General features: G+C 53.8%; 2 protein-coding genes across 5 annotated transcripts; both read left to right on the plus strand.

The window, feature by feature from the left end:
- Positions 1-1,389: 1,389 nt before the first annotated feature.
- On the plus strand, positions 1,390-4,375 carry MRPL52 (mitochondrial ribosomal protein L52). Of its 4 annotated transcripts, none has more exons than XM_045841179.1 (5): positions 1,390-1,527; positions 1,632-1,692; positions 1,768-1,835; positions 3,402-3,466; positions 3,837-4,375. In XM_045841179.1, exons 1-5 carry the CDS (start codon positions 1,500-1,502, stop codon positions 3,987-3,989), a joined length of 375 nt encoding a protein of 124 aa, XP_045697135.1. In that variant the 5' UTR covers positions 1,390-1,499; the 3' UTR covers positions 3,990-4,375. The 4 variants fall into 4 exon arrangements, with proteins under 4 accessions (XP_045697135.1, XP_045697138.1, XP_045697137.1 ...); XM_045841181.1 differs by having other exon boundaries at positions 1,407-1,527; positions 1,635-1,692; positions 3,402-3,473; positions 3,837-3,946; XM_045841180.1 differs by having other exon boundaries at positions 1,429-1,527; positions 1,635-1,692.
- Positions 4,376-6,115: 1,740 nt separating this feature from the next.
- MMP14 (matrix metallopeptidase 14) lies at positions 6,116-16,408 on the plus strand. The gene is made up of 10 exons (XM_045841238.1): positions 6,116-6,536; positions 10,628-10,776; positions 11,027-11,149; positions 11,535-11,842; positions 12,337-12,498; positions 12,762-12,919; positions 13,055-13,193; positions 13,318-13,468; positions 13,934-14,049; positions 14,375-16,408. Exons 1-10 carry the CDS (start codon positions 6,432-6,434, stop codon positions 14,704-14,706), a joined length of 1,743 nt encoding a protein of 580 aa, XP_045697194.1. The 5' UTR covers positions 6,116-6,431; the 3' UTR covers positions 14,707-16,408.
- The last annotated feature ends 4,427 nt before the right edge of the window (positions 16,409-20,835 follow it).

A 20,835-nucleotide genomic window follows, 5' to 3' on the forward strand; every position in this document is an offset into this window, starting at 1 on the left:
CCCCTCCCCACTGCCAGCACCACACTGTTGTCCACATATGAGTACTTTTTCCTCCATCCCTCCACCCCCTAACTTCCCACTCCCTCCCTGACTACCAACCAAGTTTCTTTTGTTCCCATTCCTTCTGGCTTGGTCCTAGCCTCTACTATTCTTATTGTTATCAAAATAACTTCTTTTACTTCTTAAACTAGGATCCACCCTTCCCCTCTTTCAAAGCACAGCTCAGAGGCACCTCCTGTGGAAAAACTTCCCAGTCTTGCAGAAGGAAATGATAAACTCCAAATAAGCCATTACACCATACCTTCAGGTTCCCTCTGTCAGCACGTGTTTAAGTGTCTAGCCTAGCACGTAGTAATCGGCACTTTTGTAGGAGCTTCACCATTTGTAAGCACTTTCACTTACATGATCATCCTGAAAATGTTTGCGCAAATGTTATATATTACGCTTCTTTTTTTAAAAAAAAGATTTTATTTAGTTTTAGAGAGAGGAGAAGGGAGGAAAAAAAGACAGGGAGAGAAACATCAATGTGTAGTTGCCTCTCGTGCACCTTGCAACCCAGAACCCAGAACCTGGCCCACAACCCAGGCACATGCCCAGACTGGGAATCGAACCACCAGCCTTGAGGTTCACAGGCCAGCGCTCATTCCCCTGAGCCACACCAGCTAGGGCTATTAACCTTTTTTTAATGAAGAAATTAAGGACAAATGACTTACTCAAAGCAAGTAAATGATTTAAAAAGAGGAAGGAATCACAGATGTGGATTCGCCACTTACTAATATCTACCTCACAAGGTTGTTGCAAAGATTATATTCTTTGGCAATGGATGGTGGTAGCTCTTACAAAAATGGAATCAGATCTTAGCTTTGCCAGCCTATTCTAGGTCAAGTTTCCTTATATGCTCACAAGCATCACATACTTCCCTTCCTTATCTCAGCTGTAATGTTACAGTAATGTGTGATTATTTGCTGGCCTCTCTCTCTAGACTGGGAGCTCTATCAGACTAATGTCTGTCTTGCTCCCTACAGAGTCTCCTAGACTTAATACAGTGCTCGTCACATAGCTCTCCAATTTTGTTGGATAAATGAGTGAGAAATGAAACCCAAACTTCCTGATTCTTTAGGTTTGACTCTTGGGCTGGGAAAAATGTTACAGGAATAGGGAGAAAATAGAATGCGGTGATGTGTATGTTACTCTGCTGAGATAAAAGATAAATTTCAAAGGACTAGAGACTGCTGCAGGGAACTCGTAGAAACAGTTCAGAACGGTTCAGTCTGGGGGGACACCTCCACTGAGGATGTAACCACCAATGAGGATGTATACGAGGAAATACCGTTCCGGTCCAAAAACCAAGCCGCAGTTTTGTCCCTCTCTTCCGTACAATGACCCAAGATGGCAGGGCCCGTGATTCAAAACCAGATTCAGGATGGCGGCCTCCTGCTTCTCCTGCAGCGTCGCGTGGCCCCTGAGGCCACGCCCACTTCCGGTTCCTCGGCCGCAGCATGGCTGCGTTAGGTAGTCTGCTCTCTAGTAAGTGGATGTAGGGTACATAGGCTCGGGAGCCGGTGGAGGCGGGCGTGGGACCTGGGAGCTGGCAGCACGGCCTCTCTCCCAACTCTGCCCTGTTTTCCCAGCAGGTGTCCGGAGGCTGCACTGCAGCGCAGCGGCTCGGGCGGGCAGCCAGTGGAGACTCCAGTGAGTGCCGGTTTAGGGAAGCGGGGAGTCCAGAAGCTTTAATAGGTCCTAACTCGACTGTTTTTATCCACCCAGGCAGGGCCTGGCTGCCAACCCCTCCGGCTACGGGCCCCTTACGGAGCTCCCAGACTGGTCTTACGCGGGTGAGCGCTGACCTGACAGTTAACCCTACTTAGGAGAGTTTCACTCTGAGGGAACGCGCCTGAACAGAGCAGGGTTTGTAGGACTGTCTGGGTGAACAATCTATTGAACTTTATAGGGGGAAGAAACCCTAGTTTATTTTGTAAATTAAACTACTCCTGTGGAAAATAAAGGTAGACAGGATCTTTTGGCTTGTGCAGATAAGCAGAAGACAGTTGGGACTTGGGGCGGCCCCCAGGGGAGGTAGTGAAAAGACACTATGTTTCTCAAAGTGAGACGTAGTTCTAAGCAAGTTAGGAAGAACTGCCTATCTGTGTGATGAGTGCATTATTGAGAATTTGGTACCGAATTCAGGGAGAGGTTCTTGAAAGGCTGCCTAAATGAGCGTCTCAGAGAGAGGAGTCCTATTGTATTTTACAGGAGTATGATCTTGCTTTATCAGATATTTGGTGTCTGAGGAGGATGATGCAGGTCTTTTCTATTTGTTATTTACTGTAGGAAGCCTAGGAGCTCCTTGAAGTAGTATGGAATATCAGAAAGACTCTGGAATTGATTCTTAATCCAGGTTTCTCTACTTGCTAACTTTGTGGGTCTTGGACAAGTTACATAATTGTTTACCTCAGTTTCCACATCTGTAAAAGAACGCCTATCTCATAAGGTTCCTGTAAAGATATAATGAAATGACAAATGTACACCTGCATACTATTGGCTCCCTTGATTAATAAACAATATCCCTTATCTGTCTTGCCTTCAAACTTTTGGACACAGTTTCACTCTATTTGTTTCTTTGTTGAAAATGCCCTTTCTGTTCAACTCCTTTATAAGCTATTTGAGATACTGCATTCTCTTAGCAAATCTGCAGCTATTTATGAAATTTTTGTTCTGTGCACATGTGCCTACACTACAGTGAAAGCTTAGTGACACAGTCCCTGGTCGCAAGAGACTTAAAGTCTAGCTGGGGAAATGAAGCATGGACATTTTGAAAATTAAATAATACTCCACTGCTCTGCTAGTTTCCAAAAGGACTTGAGATGACTGAATAGGGTTAAAAACAATAGTACAATAAATGTCCCAAGGCAAATAGATGAATATTAAGTGATTGATACGTGCTTCTTTCATAAGAGAGTTGAAGAGGTTAGAGAAGGTTTCTGGGACAGGTAGGGCTTGAGGTGGGCCTAAGGATGAGAATTTGGCTGGAAGGAAAGGCAAGAAGTGTTTTGCTCAGTATGGAGTGAGGTGGACTTTGGCAAAGACTCACGGTGAGTAGTAGCACAGTGGTCAGTGTGCTTAAGTGGAGTGTTTCTGAAGGCAACACAGGCGAGATTCAGCATTGCAAAGAACCCTGAATTCCAGGCTAATGGGGGGGGGGGGGTAAGCGAAATCGAGTAGGAACGTGACTGGAGCTTATTCTTGGTGGTTCTGACATACTTAACCCTCAAAAGTGAGGGACACGTTTCAGTAGAACTTTACAGTGGGTGTATCAGTTCCTCCCTCATTCCTGTCAGTGCTTTCACAAGGTACTACAGGCCATGCCTAATATTTGCCTTTTCTCTCACTTCTATCTGCAGATGGCCGCCCTGCTCCTCCAATGAAAGGCCAGCTTCGAAGAAAAGCCCAAAGGGAGAAGTTTGCAGTGAGTGGCTAAAGCCCCAGCCGGGGCAAGCTGCATGTAATATGAAGGAGAAAGTTTAAATCATAATTTGTCTTGAGCTGTGTTGACACCTAATTTAACATGTACCCCTCACACTAAAGTTTTAATAGTACTGTGAGAAGGGAGGAATAGAGTGGGGTACTCCTAGGGCAGGAACCAGTAGTAAGACATTCTGCCACACATTTTACCATCTTCCTCGTGCTTCCCAACAGGGAACCTGGCCCCACCCCTTCCCCAGTCAACAGTGTCATTTTCCAGCTGAAACCTCTGACTTTGATCTGTGAGTGGAAGGATATATGGTGCGGAGCTCAAGCCCCAGATGTTACCCACACTGTTTTCCTGTCTGTTTCAGAGACGAGTTGTACTGCTGTCACAGGAAATGGATGCTGGATTACAAGCATGGCAGCTCAGGCAGCAGGAGAAGTTGCAGGAAGAAGAAAGGAAGCAGAAAAATGCTCTTAAACCTAAAGGGGCTTCTCTGCAGAGCCCACTACCAACTCAATAAAAAGCAACTATCTCCCTTTCCCAGCCTCTCTCTGGCTTTCTTGCCTGGCACATTCATGCCTCATCCCAACCATCTTTTAATTCCCCACCCATCTTCAAAGCAAAAGAGCTTGAATGCCACATAGAACAGGTTATAAGAGCACTGCCTGCAATGGTTGGTTCAATGCCCTAACCCCTGCTCCCTTCCAGTTCAGGGGTATCTTGCTCCAAAGTAATTAACCCCTTTGCTGGTCATAGGACTGGCCCAACTATGGGCAGTTACTGCTCTGCAAACATGAAGAAGGGGCAGCAGTTTCCTTCATCTTTGGCCTTCAAGACTTGGGAAGCCAATATATGGCTCAGTCTGCATGCGGTTACACGTTTTAATAAACATTTTGATGAAAAAGATCTTAAGCTGAGGTCCATTTCTTCACAAGCAACTGGTATCACTTCTAAAGCAGACACGAGGCCCAAGAGGATACGTTCACTGGGAAGGCTGATATGGGAAGAACCAGACTTGGGTGTTGCATGTTCTAAAGATTTAGATCTTGATGTTTCCATGGTTCTGATTGAATTCCAGAGGTTGGTTAGAGAGAGGGCCGTCCTAGGGAGGTACTCAACCCCCAAACAGTCCCTGTGGAATTGGTATCCCTGACATACCTCCCACAGACCCATTAGCTGCCCCCCAAGACCAGGGAAACCTTTAGTTTGTTTTTGTTAAAATTTTATTTATTTTAGACAGGGAAAGGAAGGGAGAAAGAAGGAGAAAAACATCAGTGTGTGGTTGCCTCTTGTGAGCCCCCTACTGGGGACCTGACCTGGCCCCCAACCCAGGCCTGTGTCCTGACTGGGAATCCAACAGGAGCCCTTTGGTTTGCAGGTCTGCACTCAGTCCGCTGATACAAACCAGCCACAGCCCTTTTGTTTTATTGATAATAGCTCTTCCCCTGGATTCTGTGTGGAAAGGACCTTTGCTCCAGTTATAATACAGAATAGTGGACCTTTTCTTTTTTCCATTCTCATGCTACAAACTAGGATTTTAGGAGCTTTCTACCTGACCTAATTCGTCCAGCTTCTGTTATGCCTTCCCTTGCTTTCTTTCCCTCCCTTCTTCCTCCCAATACCTCCTTCCCCTCTCCCTGACCAATGCAATTCTTGGGTCTCAGATTTCACTGATGGTCGAGTTTTCTGTCTCCCACACTTTTCCTGCTTCTGTTGTTTGGCTTTTCCAGATCTGGTTCTCAACCTCTTATCTGTCTCCTTTTCTCAAGGCTAGTTTTAGCCTGCTCTCTCCCACATACCTCCTCCAGCTTTTGTTCTCAGAGACTAGTCAGCCCCTGGAGATTTTACCCTTAAAGGAATTGCCTCCTTTTCCAGTGTAGGGAACTAATCCCTCATGTTCCAACTTCCAGTCTCTTAACAATTACACCAAACTTGATTTGCCTTTTCCCAGATTCCATCGCCTTGCACCCCTTTCCTCCCCAGGCAGTTCTAGTTTAAGGAGCAGCCAGATTGCAAGTGGCATAAGAAAGTGAGAACATTTGTTTTTCTACGAGGATGGGGACCCCACCCCCCTCCATTCAGCGTGGTTGTTGGGTTAGTAATGGGTGGTTGGGTCTTGTTTTTTTTTCAAGGGGGACAGAGGTGGTTGTCAAGAATAAGAGACAAAAATTCGGTTTGGTTTAGTCCTAGGTCCCAACAGACAATCCCCCAAGCCAGGTCTCAGGACATGGAAGATCCAACCACCACCACTATCCCAGACTCCGAACTTGTTTCCTGCAGCCACTGAGCCTCACAGTGCTTCCCACTCGGAGGTGAGACAAACGATGAATACCAGAGGAATGAAGCCACCCAAAATATGTTTAGGGGGAGAAAGTCGCCCACATCCCGTTCCCTGGGTCCCCCCACTATCCCATGCTCTCGGCTGTGGCTTCAGCCCCTGGAGATGGCAGCCTTCATCACAGAAAGTCAACTTAGGGGGGTGTGTGTGTGTGTGTGTGTGTGTGTGTGTGTGTGTGTGTGTGTGTGTGTGTGTGTGTGTGTGTGTGTGTGTGTGTGTGTGTGTGTGTGTGTGTGTGTGTGTGTGTGTGTGTTTTTAACCGGGCTCTTGGCTGTAATTGGATTCAGTCTGAAACAACCACGTCCGCACCGGGGAAAGGAGGGCATTGGGGCGGGGGCGGAGGAGAGGCTGTGGGAGAAGGGAGGGACCAGAGGAGAGAGCAGGAGAGGGCTCGCGATCCAGTTCGCCGACTAAGCAAAAGAAAGATCAAAAAACCGAGAAGAGGGGACGAGCTAACAGGCGCTTTCAAGAACAATTGCCTCATCTCCAGGCGGACAGCGCTCGAGGAATCCAAATTCAGCGCCTCCCGAAGACAAAGGCGCCCCAGGGAGTGGCGGCGCGACCCCAGGGCTTGGGCCCCGCCGCGGAGCCCGCACGGCCGGTCTGCCCGGACGGACGCGGACCATGTCTCCCGCCCCACGGCCCTCCCGCAGCCTGCTGCTCCCTCTGCTCGCGCTCGCCACCGCGCTCGCCTCCCTCAGCTCGGCCCAAAGCAGCTTCAGCCCCGAAGTAAGTGAGCCCCTCCGGCCCTGCCTGGGGTCGTGCGGCGGAGGAGGCGAGCCCCGGGGTCTCCAATGGAAAGCCCCCTTCGGAGCGGCGGGCTCTCGGGGTCCCGGTTGCTCCGGCCTGCAAGATCCCCTCCTTTTTCTTTCTCTCCTCCAGACTTCCAAGTTGATCCAACTTTTGCCTCCTCCACCCTCCCCACCCCCCGCCCGCCACCGCCTTCTTTCCCACTCGTTTCCTTGGAAGAACTTTACAGCCGGGCCCACTCCCCACCCTCCCCAATTCCCCCGGGCTCTGCGCTCCGCTCTGGAACCAGTTGGGAGTCTGATAAATATTTGGACTCGGCTCAGACCCCGCGCTCTCCTGGTTTCTTGTCATGTGGAAGAGTTTGTTGTTTCTTAACTTTCCAGCTCGCCCGCGCTCTCCCGCGCTCTCCCGCCAGCGGTCGCCGGCGCCGGGCGGCCGGGGAGGGCTCTAGAGGACCGCAGCCCGGGACCCCCACGCTGCGGCCGCTGCCCGCCGGCCGGGCCCTCCACCCGCGCACCCGCGCCCAGGTGGGGTCGCGGGTGGACGGCGGAGCGGCCCCGGCCCCGGTCCCCCCGAGAGGATCCCTCAGGGTCCCGGCCCCGAACACTGGCGTCGAGGGTCGCGGCGCTGGCGCCCTGGCCGCCTTCGCGCGCGCACAAAGCTCTCCTTGTGAGCGGGGGCTCGGCCGGGCCGCCTCCTCCCCCGCCCCCTCCCCCGCCCGCGCCTCGGGGCCCTTCTTGTTGTTAATTGCTTTTCTGTGTTAATTGCATGGAAACTGAGGTGCCGCACGGTGGAATGGGGACAGGGCCTGGGCCTGGGCGCCCGCGCAGGTCTTGGCTGACTCAGGCGCCCACCAACCTATTCCTCGACGTGGGCCCACCCGGCGGGGAGGAAGTCGCGTGGGAGTTGTCTGAAGAGGTTTTTCCTCTCTCTCTCTCTTTTATTTTGGGGTGAAGGTGGGAGACGGATTTGATCAGCTTCTTATTTTAGGACATCCCAACCCACTCAGCCCCGAGAGGGCCTGGGTGCCTGGGTGCGGTCTGGAGGGGCTGGGAAGGGCCTGAGAAGGGGGAGGGGATCTGGACTTGGCTTCCTCCATCTCCATCGGCGCCCTGGTCCCACCCCTAGAGGAAACATCTCCAGAAAGAACACACACTCTCTGTCCTGAAGGGATCTGAGGCTGAAAGAAGAAGGGTGGCCCTAGGCAGGGGGTGACCAGGAAGTGTGAAAATCCGCCCTGTGGCTAATCCTGGCGCTGGCCAGGCGGAGGAGGCATACCCGTTCCAGGCCTGGAGTCTTCATCTGCAGCCTGAAAGCAGAGCTCCCAACAAAAGGAGCCTGGGCATCTGGGGGGCAGCCCCCTGCCAACCTGGCCTGCCCTGCCTTCCCCCTTCCCCTGCCCCACTCGGCCCCCAAAGGGAGGCGGGCAGCCCTCTCTCTGCTTTAAGTGGGGCATGGGCAGTCCTAGTGCCAGAACCACCATTTGCTTCTGGGCCAGGGAGGGGTGTGAGGCAGAGGGAGGGAAGAGCAGGCCCACAGGCTGCTGCACAGGGCCTGCTGGAGAGCCAGAGGGTGCCCCCGACCCTGGGCTCCTAGGCCAGAGGTGGGAGCAGTTCCCTTGACTATCCCGTGGGGCAGCGCTTTTCAACCAGTGTGCCGCAAGAATTTTTAAAACATGCAATACCTGACTATTTAGTCAGGGGCACTGAGCTCTTTTTTCCTTAGATCGTCAAATTAAAAAAAAAAAAAAAAAGACAACTGGCAACACACAATAGCTGTCCAGTGTTAATTCATCAAAATCATACCAGTTTTTTGTCAGATAGGCCAAAAAAAATACACTTTTTGGTGTGCCCCGAAGAGTTTTAGTAATTAGTTTTATGTGTGCCTGAGATGAGAAGGGTTAAAAATCACTGCCCTGGGGAATGCCTTGCACCACTCCGTTTTCAAGACAAAGCCAAGGAACAGTTCTTTGACCCAACTTGTTGCTCCCTCTCCAGGCCAGTGTGGCAGAGGAGCTGGGGTGGCCCAGGCCTCCATAGTCCTGCAGCGGCTCCAGGACAGCCCTCTTCTCCCCTTGGCCTGTCTGGCACTCAGCCCTTCCCCCACCCAGCCGCAGACACAAGAGTCCTCTCTTCTGTGGTTCCAACCTCACAGTCTCTGTGGTTCTTGCTTTGCTCAGTCTGCCCCTGTGAGGGAAGAAAGCCTAGGCATGGGAGGAGAGGAACAGGGGCACCTCCTTCCCAGGACTTCGAGTTCTCTTGACTCGAGGGAAGTCCCTTTTTTGACTTAAGTCTCCACTTTTGACTTTGGGTGTGGGGTGGAGGTTGTGGGTGTGAATGTTTACACCTGCCTACCTTCCTGAAAGACTCATCAGGGAGAAGGGTTTATCCCAGAGCTCTTGGCTGTAGATTCTCCTCACCTCTCTGCCACCCTCCTCCCTTCCATCATCCTGCCCTAGAATTCCCCTCAGTTTCACTCCCTGAGGGTTGAGGGGACCTTACCTGGGTCCTCCTGACTTCCAGCTCTGCATAGGCCACTCTAATCCTTCCCCAGAACTGAACTCCTAACTGGGGTCAAAGGCCTGGAATGTGTCTGCCCTACAGGTGAGGCTAGGGGCAAAGGGAGTTTCCTGCACAGATAGGTATAGGCCACAGCAGGCTTCCCGAAGGCACTTAGCTGAGGCATCAGCCAGCGCAGGTCAGGGCAAGCATGTAGTTGCTGTGGAGAGCAGCCCAAGCCTGAAGCTCCCTGCTCCTCTCCGCTGTGGTATATCAGGGGTTAAACTTCGCTCTCGCTTCTACCCTTGAGAAAGGGCTCTCAGAGCAGGGTGGTGCTGGGGTTACTCTGGCCAGGCCTGTTGGCTGAGGAAAGGCTGTGTTGTTTACATCTCAGGCCCTACCTCCATCATCCTTGGGGGATTACTTCCCAACACCATGTTGCAATTCTTGCCCCTGCAGGCTCAGGTCCCCAGTCAGCTGCTCCTGAATCACCTCTAGCCCCTGTGCAAGAGCACTGTTCTGCCACTAGGGCGTCAGCCTGGAGGCAAAGGGCCACATGGAGATTTATCCTAATAACCTGGGGCGGAAGGTACAGCACCTAACACTGCAGCCTCAACTCCTCTGCACCCCAAGTTCTGCCAGGCGCTGTGCAGCCCCTCTCTGGCCTGCCTACAGAGGCAGAGCTGGAGCAGGTACCAGCTGTCCAGGCAGTATCTTCCCCATTCAAGAATCCAAGTATTTTCACATCCCATATATGATTTGGCTCCTTTTACTTCACAGGCTTTAGGAAAATACTCCATTGTTCTTACAATAAAGGCAGACTTTTTCCTCAACAAGGTTTCGCAGTGTGTGTGCCTTTCAATCAAAGACCAAAAACCTAACTTTACTTTAAGGCAATATGCCAGCCTTTATATTATGAACAATTCACAACATGCCTGAAATAAAATAAATACAGTCACCAAATCTCCACCTCACCCCATCTCCCACTCCCTCTACTGAGATCCTTAAATGGATGGTTTAGGTCCCCAGCCTTAGGCCAGATGCCACTTGGATGGAAGCAGTGGAGGGATCCTGGCTCGGGCTGCATCACACCTCTCACCACCTGCAGAGGCCCCAGCTTCCCCTATCAGCAGCCAGCCTCGGCCCCAGCTCCTCTTCTGCCCTCCTTTCTAAAAAATCTCAACCGTGAGAGCCCTGGAGGCTTACCATCCCTCTTTCACAAGGGGCTCATGCCAGCCCCAAGAGTGGAGCCCTTCAGCCTCTCCCCTTTCCACCCTGAGAAGACATCTGAGAACTCAGTTAAACAACCAGGGCTCCCATCCTGAAGACAGCTACAGCCAGTGACCAGAGCTGGAGCCTGTAGCTCCAGGAGGACAAGCCATACTGGGGCCTGGACCAGAGTTTGGGTCCAGCCTCCAGTCTTGGAGTGCCTCCAGACCCACTGCCAGAGCCAGGCTGAAGCTCATTGCCCTTTCCTCATCAAGTGGAGGGTTCATGCCAGGTGCCATGAGGAGGCAGAGGCTTCCCTTGGGCCGGGTGGGGATGCTCTAAGCCACATCCCTTTCCCTACAGGCCTGGCTGCAGCAGTATGGCTACCTGCCCCCTGGGGACCTGCGTACCCACACACAGCGCTTGCCTCAGTCACTCTCAGCTGCCATTGCTGCCATGCAGCGGTTCTACGGTCTACGAGTGACAGGCAAGGTTGATGCAGACACCATGAAGTAAGTGCTAGACCCTGGCAGGAGTTCTGCCCAGCACCCACTGACACAGCACTGAGCACCACAGAAGTTGCTACCTGATTGCCTGCCTCCTGCCCTTGCCTCATCCCCACATGCTGATCCTGACCCTCTTTTTATTCACCCTGACCTTGCCCACACTGACCCTGGGGCCAGACATTCCCCCTGACCTCTGAAGACCTTTGGCTGTCATACACTATACTGATCCCACTCTTCACACTCCTACCTACCTCAGAGCTATGAAGCGCCCCCGCTGTGGTGTTCCTGACAAGTTTGGAGCCGAGATCAAGGCCAATGTTAGAAGGAAGCGCTATGCCATCCAGGGCTCCAAATGGCAGCATAACGAGATTACTTTCTGGTGAGTCCAGTAGGCAAGTGGCCTTTCTCACACTGGGTTCCCCTTCCCGACAGTTCTGTTTACAGACACTCAGAGGCATCTTGCCATACTCACCTCTTCCTCGATGCATCCTTGGGAGCGGGATGGAGAATAGCTGTAACCCTGGAGAGAGGTGCAGCCTGTAAGGGGGAAGGGTACACCTCAGGGCCAGAAAGTGAAAGCCTGAGGGTCCCCTAAGCCCTCAGTACTTGGGGCAGAGGCACGGTGAGGCAGCAAGAAGAGCTGGGTCAGGCAAGGCTGGCTGAGCAGTTCGATCAGCCCTGGGAGAGTGAGTACAGGAAAGGAGAATTTTGTCGCTTATAATCCTAACATACTGTAATCCTCTCCCCATGTGGCTGGACCTCAGCATCCAGAATTACACCCCCAAAGTAGGCGAGTATGCCACGTACGAGGCCATCCGCAAGGCATTCCGCGTGTGGGAGAGCGCCACACCGCTGCGTTTCCGAGAGGTACCCTACTCCTACATCCACGAGGGCCATGAGAAGCAGGCCGACATCATGATCTTCTTCGCTGATGGCTTCCATGGTGACAGCACACCCTTCGATGGCGAGGGTGGCTTCCTTGCGCACGCCTACTTCCCAGGCCCCAACATCGGAGGGGACACCCATTTTGACTCTGCTGAGCCCTGGACTGTCAATAATGAGGATCTGAATGGTGAGCCCTGGGACTCTTATTCTGGGGCGAGTCAGTGGTCATTCGTACAGCATTGGCCTGCCTCCTCCCACAACTTTATACCCCAAATCTCAGGGCTGCCGGGGACTACAAAGATCTCCAGGTCTGACTTCCAGCAAAAAAAGGAATCCAGTTTTGAACTACTTACGTGTGGTTTTTTCTCTCACCCCATCATTGATTTCTCAGTCAAAGACTTCAGAGCATCCACATCATCCACTTTTCCAGACAGATGTCATCTGGGGAGAAACAGACCCAGACAGGGCCTCAGCCTCCCTTAGCACGGGTCTCCTGGGATTGGGATCCAGCCCCTAGAGCACTCTCTCACCTTCTCCCAGAAGAGCTGGGGGGCTTTGTGGCTTTTTGAGTGAAAAACCCTGCAGGCAGAGTTGGGTGTGAAACTGAAGCCTCTGATAGCAAAGCTGGGAGTCTTGGGGAAGGGACCCAGGCTGCCATCATAACCCTCCCCATCCCCCCAGGCAATGACATCTTTCTGGTGGCCGTGCATGAGCTGGGCCACGCCCTGGGCCTCGAGCACTCCAACGATCCCTCGGCCATCATGGCGCCCTTTTACCAGTGGATGGACACCGAGAACTTCGTCCTACCCGATGATGACCGCAGAGGCATCCAGCAACTGTATGGCAAGTAATCTCTGCCCACACCTGCTCCTTGTCTTCACCTCTCTGGCCTGCACGTTTCTTCCCCTTTCCCATGCCCTACAGTCTCCCCATCCCCCAACTCTGCCTCTGTCCACTCCCACTTTCGAGTCTACCTTTTCTGTCCCTCCTTAGCTGATTGCTTCAGACGTCCTCCACCTTTTCCAAGGGTGTTGTCTGCCCATCTGTCTGTCCTTTCCTCTCCCTCTCCCACTGAGTCTGAAGTGTTCCCGTGTTCTCTGCCCCAGGGAGTCAGTCAGTCCCCACCAAGATGCCCCCTCAGCCCAGGACCACCTCCAGGCCCTCTCTCCCTGACAAGCCCAAAAACCCCACCTATGGGCCCAACATCTGTGATGGGAATTTTGACACCGTGGCTGTGCTTCGAGGGGAGATGTTTGTCTTCAAGGTGAGAGGAAGACGTGGGGGGGGCGGGGTGCAAAGAGGCTTGACAACCAGGAGGCAGCGGGAGAGCCTTGGGGACTGAGCTGAGGAACTGAGTGACGAGACATAATGTATTCTTCTTCCCTCGCCTGCCTCCCAGGAGCGCTGGTTCTGGCGGGTGAGGAATAACCAAGTGATAGATGGGTACCCGATGCCCATCGGCCATTTCTGGCGGGGACTGCCCGCGTCCATCAACACTGCCTACGAGAGGAAGGATGGCAAATTTGTCTTCTTCAAAGGTAACCAGGCCACAGTCTTGGGGTGTGGGGAGGGTCTCCCTGGATGAGCAGATTCCACTTGACTCCTCCACAGACCCTAGAACCCAAGTGGGACCTCGATCCTGCCCTTCTGTTGCCTCCCCAGGAGATAAGCACTGGGTGTTTGATGAAGCTTCCCTGGAGCCTGGCTACCCCAAGCACATTAAGGAGCTGGGCCGAGGCCTGCCTACTGACAGGATCGATGCTGCTCTCTTCTGGATGCCCAATGGAAAGACCTACTTCTTCCGAGGAAACAAGTAAGATCTCACTCAACCCCTCGACCCCAGGCCTGCCTCCTCAGACACCACTACCAGATTCCCTGTCTTCTAGAGAAAGACCCATTTTTACTTCTGGGGTGTTTCCCTGGAGGAGTTGGCTAAGCCCCCATTGTTGCCTAGCAACAGGCAGCCTCCTTTGGATGATGAGTGAGTGGGATGTGACCGGGTCACCATTTCAGACCTGGTCATTTGACGCCTCCTGCCCCCAGCACCATGCCTCCGTTCCAGCAGCCTGGCACTGTCATTAAGGGCTGCTGGTGGCTTCTTAGAGCCTGGGCCCTCCCTCACACCCCCACCTTCCGCCACTTTCAGCTGCAGGCCCTCATTACTCAAAACCCCTGTCCAGAGCCACTCTTAACTCACTGGTGAATCAGTACCAGGTCCTGCTACCTTCTGAGGACGTGCCCAGTGCCCATCCACTTCCCTCCCTCTCTGCTCCACCAGGTACTACCGTTTCAATGAGGAGCTCAGGGCAGTGGACAACGACTACCCCCAAAATATCAAGGTCTGGGAAGGAATCCCTGAATCTCCCAGAGGGTCATTCATGGGCAGCGATGAAGGTGAGAGGGACGTGGGAAGTGCCTCTAGGGGGAGGATCGATGGGTACAGGAGTTAAGAGAGAGGAGGAGGAGGAAAGGTGGAGAGCACTGTGGGAAAAGAATGACGACGGTAATGATGGTGGAGCCCTCGCCACAGACCAGGCACTGGGCTAAGTGCCTCCCGGTGTTCGAGCCGTTAGTCCCCACCACTCCTGCCACCTGGTGCTAGAATTACCCTGTTTATAGCTGAGTTCACTGACGCGTTTTCCCTCTGCTCTTCTCTCCGGGCCTCCTGGACATGGCCCCACCTCTGTCTCCTTTGCCGCCTTCTTGCTGACCCCTGCAGTCTTCACGTACTTCTACAAGGGGAACAGATACTGGAAATTCAACAACCAGAAGCTGAAGGTAGAGCCAGGCTACCCCAAGTCCGCCTTGCGGGACTGGATGGGCTGCCCTGCTGGGGGCCGGCCCGACGAGGGAACTGAGGAGGAGACGGAAGTGATCATCATCGAGGTGGACGAGGAAGGCGGCGGTGCTGTGAGCGCAGCCGCCGTGGTGCTGCCCGTGCTGCTGCTGCTCCTGGTGCTGGCAGTGGGCCTCGCGGTCTTCTTCTTCAGACGCCATGGGACCCCCAAGCGACTGCTCTATTGCCAGCGGTCCCTGCTGGACAAGGTCTGACCCCCACTGCCGCCCGCCCACTCCTACCATGTGGACTTTGCCTCTGAAGGCCAGTGGCAGCAGATGGTGGTGGGTGGGCTGCTCCCACCCGTTCCAAGCTCCCTCCTCACCCCCACCTCCCTTCTCTGCCTTATGACTGGCCCCTCCTACCCTCATCCCTGGCATTGCTTCTTCCCAAGATGGGTCCCTTGGGGGCTGAACAGGGGCCACCCCTTCCAGTCCCTGCCCCTGAGGGGCCCCTGTACCTTGGTGTATGTCCAGCCTCATCTGAATGTCTTGGCTCTGCACTTGAAGGCAGGACCCTCAGACCTCACTGGTAAAGGTCAAATGGGGTCATCTGCTCCTTTCCATCCCCTGACGTACCTTTAACCTCTGAACTCTGACCTCAGGAGGCTCTGGGCACTCCAGCCCCAGCAAGCCCCCAGGTATACCCAATTGGCAGCCTCCCACCACTCTTTTCAGTTAAAAGGAATCTAACCTTTTATGAAGGGAGACCCTGAGAGAGTGTGAGGGAGTGGGAGCTGCAAAGCCATCTTAAGATCTTGAAAGGAAAGCTTAGAGAGGATCAGTCCTCTCCACAGAGATCTGCCTCTCCCCCACCCACTGCCCCCGAGAACTTCATGGAAGGAGCCTGAGCCATTAAGAAGTAAACTGAGGCTGCAGAAACCCTTGACAGCCTTACTCTCCCAACTGTTAGCCTTGGATGGAGATGTCAAGGTGGGAACAGCTGAGATGAGACCAGGGGGCGCAGCCACTGGGGTGGGACCCTGCGGAGAGATTAGGTCGGGAGCCCTGGGGATGAACCTCAAGGCTCAAATGTAGGCAGCAGGGGGCAAGTGCCAGGGGCAGGGCCATCAGAGGAGTCGGGGTGGGACCAAAAGGTGCAGCAGGAGTGGACAGCTGGGAGCGGGCAGGCCAGGCCAGCAAGGATGCCACAGGGTGGGCTGTGGTACCCAGGGGAGGGTCCATTTTATTGGAGCTCTCAGGAAGGGCCTGAGGAGGGCACACCTGCTCCCCTTGGTCCCTCCCCTCTGACTAGACAGTGCAGAGGGGAAGGGTGAGGAGCCCAGAGAAAGGAGCAGAGACTGGGGACTGGCCCTTAATGAGAGTAGCCACCCACCTCTTAGGGAGCAGGAGGCTCCCAGCAGCAGGCAGCCCTGAGTCAGTTTGCCTCAGCCAGCCTCAGGGAGGGGCAGGTGCCTGTACATTTCTTATTTCTTGGTCAGGTTACCCCCTCACTTCCTGATGCCCCACCCCTCAGCCTATTCTATCGATGTCCTGCGCCCCTCACCCCCACCCAGCCCACCCATTTGAAGTCTCCTTCGGCCACCCCACCGAGGTGGTCATGGTACCAGGGACTTGGGAGAGTGAGAGACCTTTCAGGGGGTGAAAGGAGAGGGATGTCAGGGGTGGGGACATGGGGGGGTGGGGGAAATGGGAAGAACGGTGCTGGTAGTTCGGCTAAGTTTGTCTTGTTTGGGTTTTTTTGTTTTGTTTAATGTATATTTTTATTATAATTATTATATATGAATTCCTTTCAAATCGTTCCTTTTTGTTAACAAGGGGCATGGGGAAGGGTGGGGGTGGGGGGCAGAGGCATCTGACCCCAGGAACCTGCAGGGCGGGGCTGGGTCAGTGCCCTCTAAGGACATTTTTGACCTTGTTCAACCTTTCCACAAAGAATAAATGGTGTTTCACATTCTTTGTGTGGCTGCTGTTCTCTCAGTGCGAATGGGCTGTGGCTGCGAGGAGAACAGAAGGGCGGGCGCGGGGGGCGTGCTCATGAGCAGCGCTTTCCAGGAGGGGGCATTCGGTATTTTTCATAAAATATCCGATGGATAAAGGGATTCAGGGGCCAGAGTTGGGGAGAAAGGTGTACTCTGTGAGGGCAGAGGGGGCAATCCACAGGGCGCCCTCCCAGCCCGGCCTAAGTGGCTACGAAGGTAGGAGGAAGTGGTCAAGCTGAGGCCACTTGGAAGCTTCCTAAATTGCACTATACTGTCCTGTGATCTGGCCACAGACCCTGTTTCCTCAAGGCTCTGCCTTCTGCTGGGGATTCCTGGGATCATACTCAGCCCCAGGCTCTGCCTGGCCTTCCACCCCAGCCCTCAGGGTCTGAGCCTCTTTCAGGCCTGGGGCTGGCTCCTGGGGCAGAGGTAACGGACTGGCTGCTTCAAGGCCAGTTAGGAGTGGCCTATCTCTGGCCAAACAGCACTTCTACCCCAACCGCCCGGGAGAGGCAGGATGGTCAACTTGGAAGGGCAGGACAGAATAGCCAGGCTTTGTTTCCTCTTTCCCTATACACTGTGGGCCAGACAGGGTTCCCAGGCTGCTGACCCACCCTTCCTCCGAAACCAGCCTGAGGGAGGAATAGCTCAGTTGCTGAGTCAGCTCAGCTGGATGGGAGCACTCATCCCCCACTCCCCACCCCTTTCCCTTCCTGCCTCAGCCCAGCCCACCCTGGGCTTCAACCCAGGTCCCCTCCACAGCCTGCCTCCAAGAGCCCTGGCCCCACCTAGGCCAGTCCTATCCAGCTGCTATTCAGGGCTGCTTGGTGTGATTGCTTTGGCAGAAGGGGTACCCCACCTTCCTGCCAGGCAGGAACCCTGACCCTGCACCCGGCCTCCTGCGCCTCTCCTGCCAACAGCTGTTTGGCACAGCCCGTGTGTCTCAGTGGAGTTGGACACCACCTCCCTGCCACCCTCACCGGAGGAGATAGGGACCCCTGAGAAACTGGCATGGAAAAGTCAGGGGTGTCTGAGGGTGGTGAGGCCTATGCATGTGGCAAGGAGCTCAAAGATGAGCTCATGGCCCCCTTGTGTTTTCGTGGCCCACATCTGGAGACAATTACAGATGTTATCCAGTGGGAGTTCTGTTAAACACAGCTGGAACCAGTGGAGGAGCCTGGGGAGGGGGGATGGCCAAAGGGAAGAGGAGGGAGAGCCCTGGGCTCCCAAGGCTGAATGTGGTTTCCCCATCACGAGGAAATTGTTTGGCCCTGATTCTGGAATCACAAGATGCTCTCTGAAGCCAAGGGGAAAGATGGGAATGGAGGACCAGAGACAAAGGGGGAAGGGGTGGAAGAGCAGAGAGAATTGCGGGGCGGAGGCTGCTAGTCTCGTGCTGCCCTGGGCTGAGGGATCCAGCCCAGTGAGGCTGCCTGGCTACCCAGGAAGTGACTTGGTGATCTCCAGGCCCTGGCTGAGTGAACTACTTGCTCTGGTCAGGCTGGGGTGAGAGGAGAGCAGAGGGCCCCAAGGCTCCTAAGAGACCTGCGAATGTGCTTTCACTGGCCCTACCCCCTTTGTCCATTGGGCCTGACCCAATGTCTATGGTTCCAAGTTCCTTTATTCGAAAGCAGCACATGTGAGTTAGAGCAGCCAGGAGGGAGCCAAGGGGAATCTGTGAGGAGGTTTGGGCAGAACCCAGGGAAGCCGGCTCCAAAGAGACTGAACTGGGGGCAAGCGCTAAAAAGAGGCAGTTCTCTGCCCCCACACTGCACCCCACACATTTGGAAGGGGGAGCCACGGACTCCCTTGCCACCACCTCCCTTCTCTAAGGATCTTGCGGCCAGCTGTGCCCACACCTCCAAGGCTGGCAGCCAGGCAGGGGGTCAGCAGGGTGGGAAGGGAAGACCTAAGTGGAACCCTAGAGAAGAGAGGACTGAGCAGAGTGACCCCCAACACACAGCCTAGCCCGCTCTGCTGACCTCTCAGGGTCCCTTCCCAGGGCCCCCTCCCCCCACAATCTGATGGACATCCCGGTCCTCTCCCTGGAACCCCTCTGTATTCCTTTTTCCCTTTCCAAGTGTAGGAAACCGGCATTTGCCAAGAGCCTCACAACACCCAATGGCACAGGCACTAACACTGCCTCCATTTTATAGATGCCATAACTGAGGCCCAGATAAGACTTGCTGAAAGCCACAGCTTGTTAGTCCAAAACTAAAATCCGGGTTGTCTGACTTTTTTTTTCCTGTACAGGCAGATTCTGACCATGTCTCTTGAGTATCCCTTCCCATGTGGACTCCACTTAGCTGGGTGTCTGCATGGCAGGGGATCTGCCAGCATGCTCGTGTGCTTGACTGCTCTGCCCTGCAGTGCATCCGACATCAGCATGGGGACTGGGGGTGCAGGGGGAGAAGGGTCCTTCTTCAGGGATCTACTGTGCCAGCAGTCACTTGCCTTCGTGGGGGCAGGAGCAGGTATTACCGGGGGAGAAAGGAGGCAGCAGGACACAGAAGCCGAGGCACTGAGTAGAAAGAACAATGGCAGCAGGTAGGGGAGGGAAGAGCTTGGTGAATGGCTGTGGCAAGGGTTTGGGAGGGCCTTCAAGGGCAGTTCCCACTCCCTAAAACCCCAGGGAAGCCCCAGTCAAGGATGTTCCATTGTCCTGCAGTTCCCATTCCTCCTTCCAACCGCCCCCTCCCCTTAAACCCGAATTAACCTCCTTTAGATCAATTCCTGCACACCTAGCCTGGGGGGATTTGCCTTCCCTCCTTCAGACAGTCTTGGGAGACAGGGGAGACCCAGAGATGGGGAGGGGGCAGAGAGACCTAGAAGCAGCCTGCAAGGAGGCTGGACAGCGGGGCCTGAAAGGGAGGCAGGCCTGACTGGCCAAAAGCCACCTTCCAAATGAGCTCACACACATACTTTCCACCCTGGCCCACGGCCCACGGCTGAGCGCCTTCCAGGCCAGCCTTCCCCAGTCAGGCCCAACCCCCTCTGTCCTCCCCTGTCCTTCACCAGTCCTGGGTCCAGGGTTCCACAACAGAATCAGGCACCCCAGTTCAGAGCTATCACCACATTCTGGGGGGAAGCTTCCTCTGCCTCCATGCTGAGGCCAAGTTCCCCCAGAGTCCCTTATTCCTCCAAGGGCCCCTTTGTGGCTTAGAGGAGGAGGAGATTAGCTTCCTGCCCCCAAAGACCCGCACCTGGGGAGGAGGGGCAGAAGAGGGAACAGAAGAGGTGTCCACACTGTAGTGAATTGGTGGAAGGACTTCCTTTGAGTGTCTGAAGTAGCTCATTGACTCAGGGGCCAGGCCAGGTGTGGAGCTGCCTCACCATGGGTCACTTCCTGCTCACTCACTTGATTTCCCGTTAGGGCACTTCCCTGATTTGGGGCAAGATGGGATCATGGGATCATGGGATCAAGGACAGGCTGACCACAAAATTGGAGGGGGGCGGACAAGAAAAGGGGAACAGGACACCAGTGACTCCGAAGGCCTAGCAGACTCACACGCATGCAACAGGCTGCAGCTCATTTTGATCCCGCCTGTGGTCAAAGACGTCACCCTTCACCCAGCTTCCAGAGACGTGTAGCACCAGGCCAGAGAGCAGGATCAGTTCCCAGAAATGCTCTCTGTAGCCACTCAGTGCCTGACTCTGTGCTAGGATGTGGCTGCCCTGACCATATACCCTGGATCCAATAATATCTTCCTGAGGTCCTGTGAGTTAGTATATTCAGACATGACAATTTGTCTCATTTTGGATTCCCAAAATACAGCCACTGCAAGTGATCACATAGTGGCTGTTGCCATCTAAGGCACTAATCGTGTCATCCTGTCAAAGAATGACTATGATTTATAGTAATATTGACCTGGTCATCACAGCCACTGGACAAATATGTACCGTCCTTACTTATTTTTAATCTATAGTAAAATTTATTGGGGTGCTACTAGAGAAGTCTAAAAAGGCTTCCTGGGGGAGGATGATAATGAGCTTGAAGAAACACTGAATTAGAAGTCGATCTCAGTTACATGCATTTTCTCTCAACACCATCATTAGCTTGTCCTTTTTTTTTTTTAGATTTTATTTATTTTTACAGAGTGGAAAGGAGGGAGAAAGAGAGGAGAGAAACATCAATGTGTGGTTGCCTCTCACGCACCCCTCACTGGGGATCTGGCCCAAAACCTAGGCATGTGCCCCAACTGGGAATCAAACTGGTGAACCCCTGGTTTGCAGGTGGGCACTCAGTCCACTGAGCCACACCAGCTAGGGCTCCTTACTTTTTTTTTATATTTTATTTATTTATTTTTAGAGAGGGAAGGGAGGGAGAGAGAGAGAGAGAGAGAGAGAGAGAGAGAGAGAGAGAGAGAGAGAGAAACATCAATGTGCGGTTGCTGGGGGTTAT

Source organism: Phyllostomus hastatus, unplaced genomic scaffold, assembly GCF_019186645.2.
Source record: "Phyllostomus hastatus isolate PE091 unplaced genomic scaffold, TTU_PhHast_1.1 phas_contig_348, whole genome shotgun sequence".
NCBI lineage: Eukaryota > Metazoa > Chordata > Mammalia > Chiroptera > Phyllostomidae > Phyllostomus > Phyllostomus hastatus.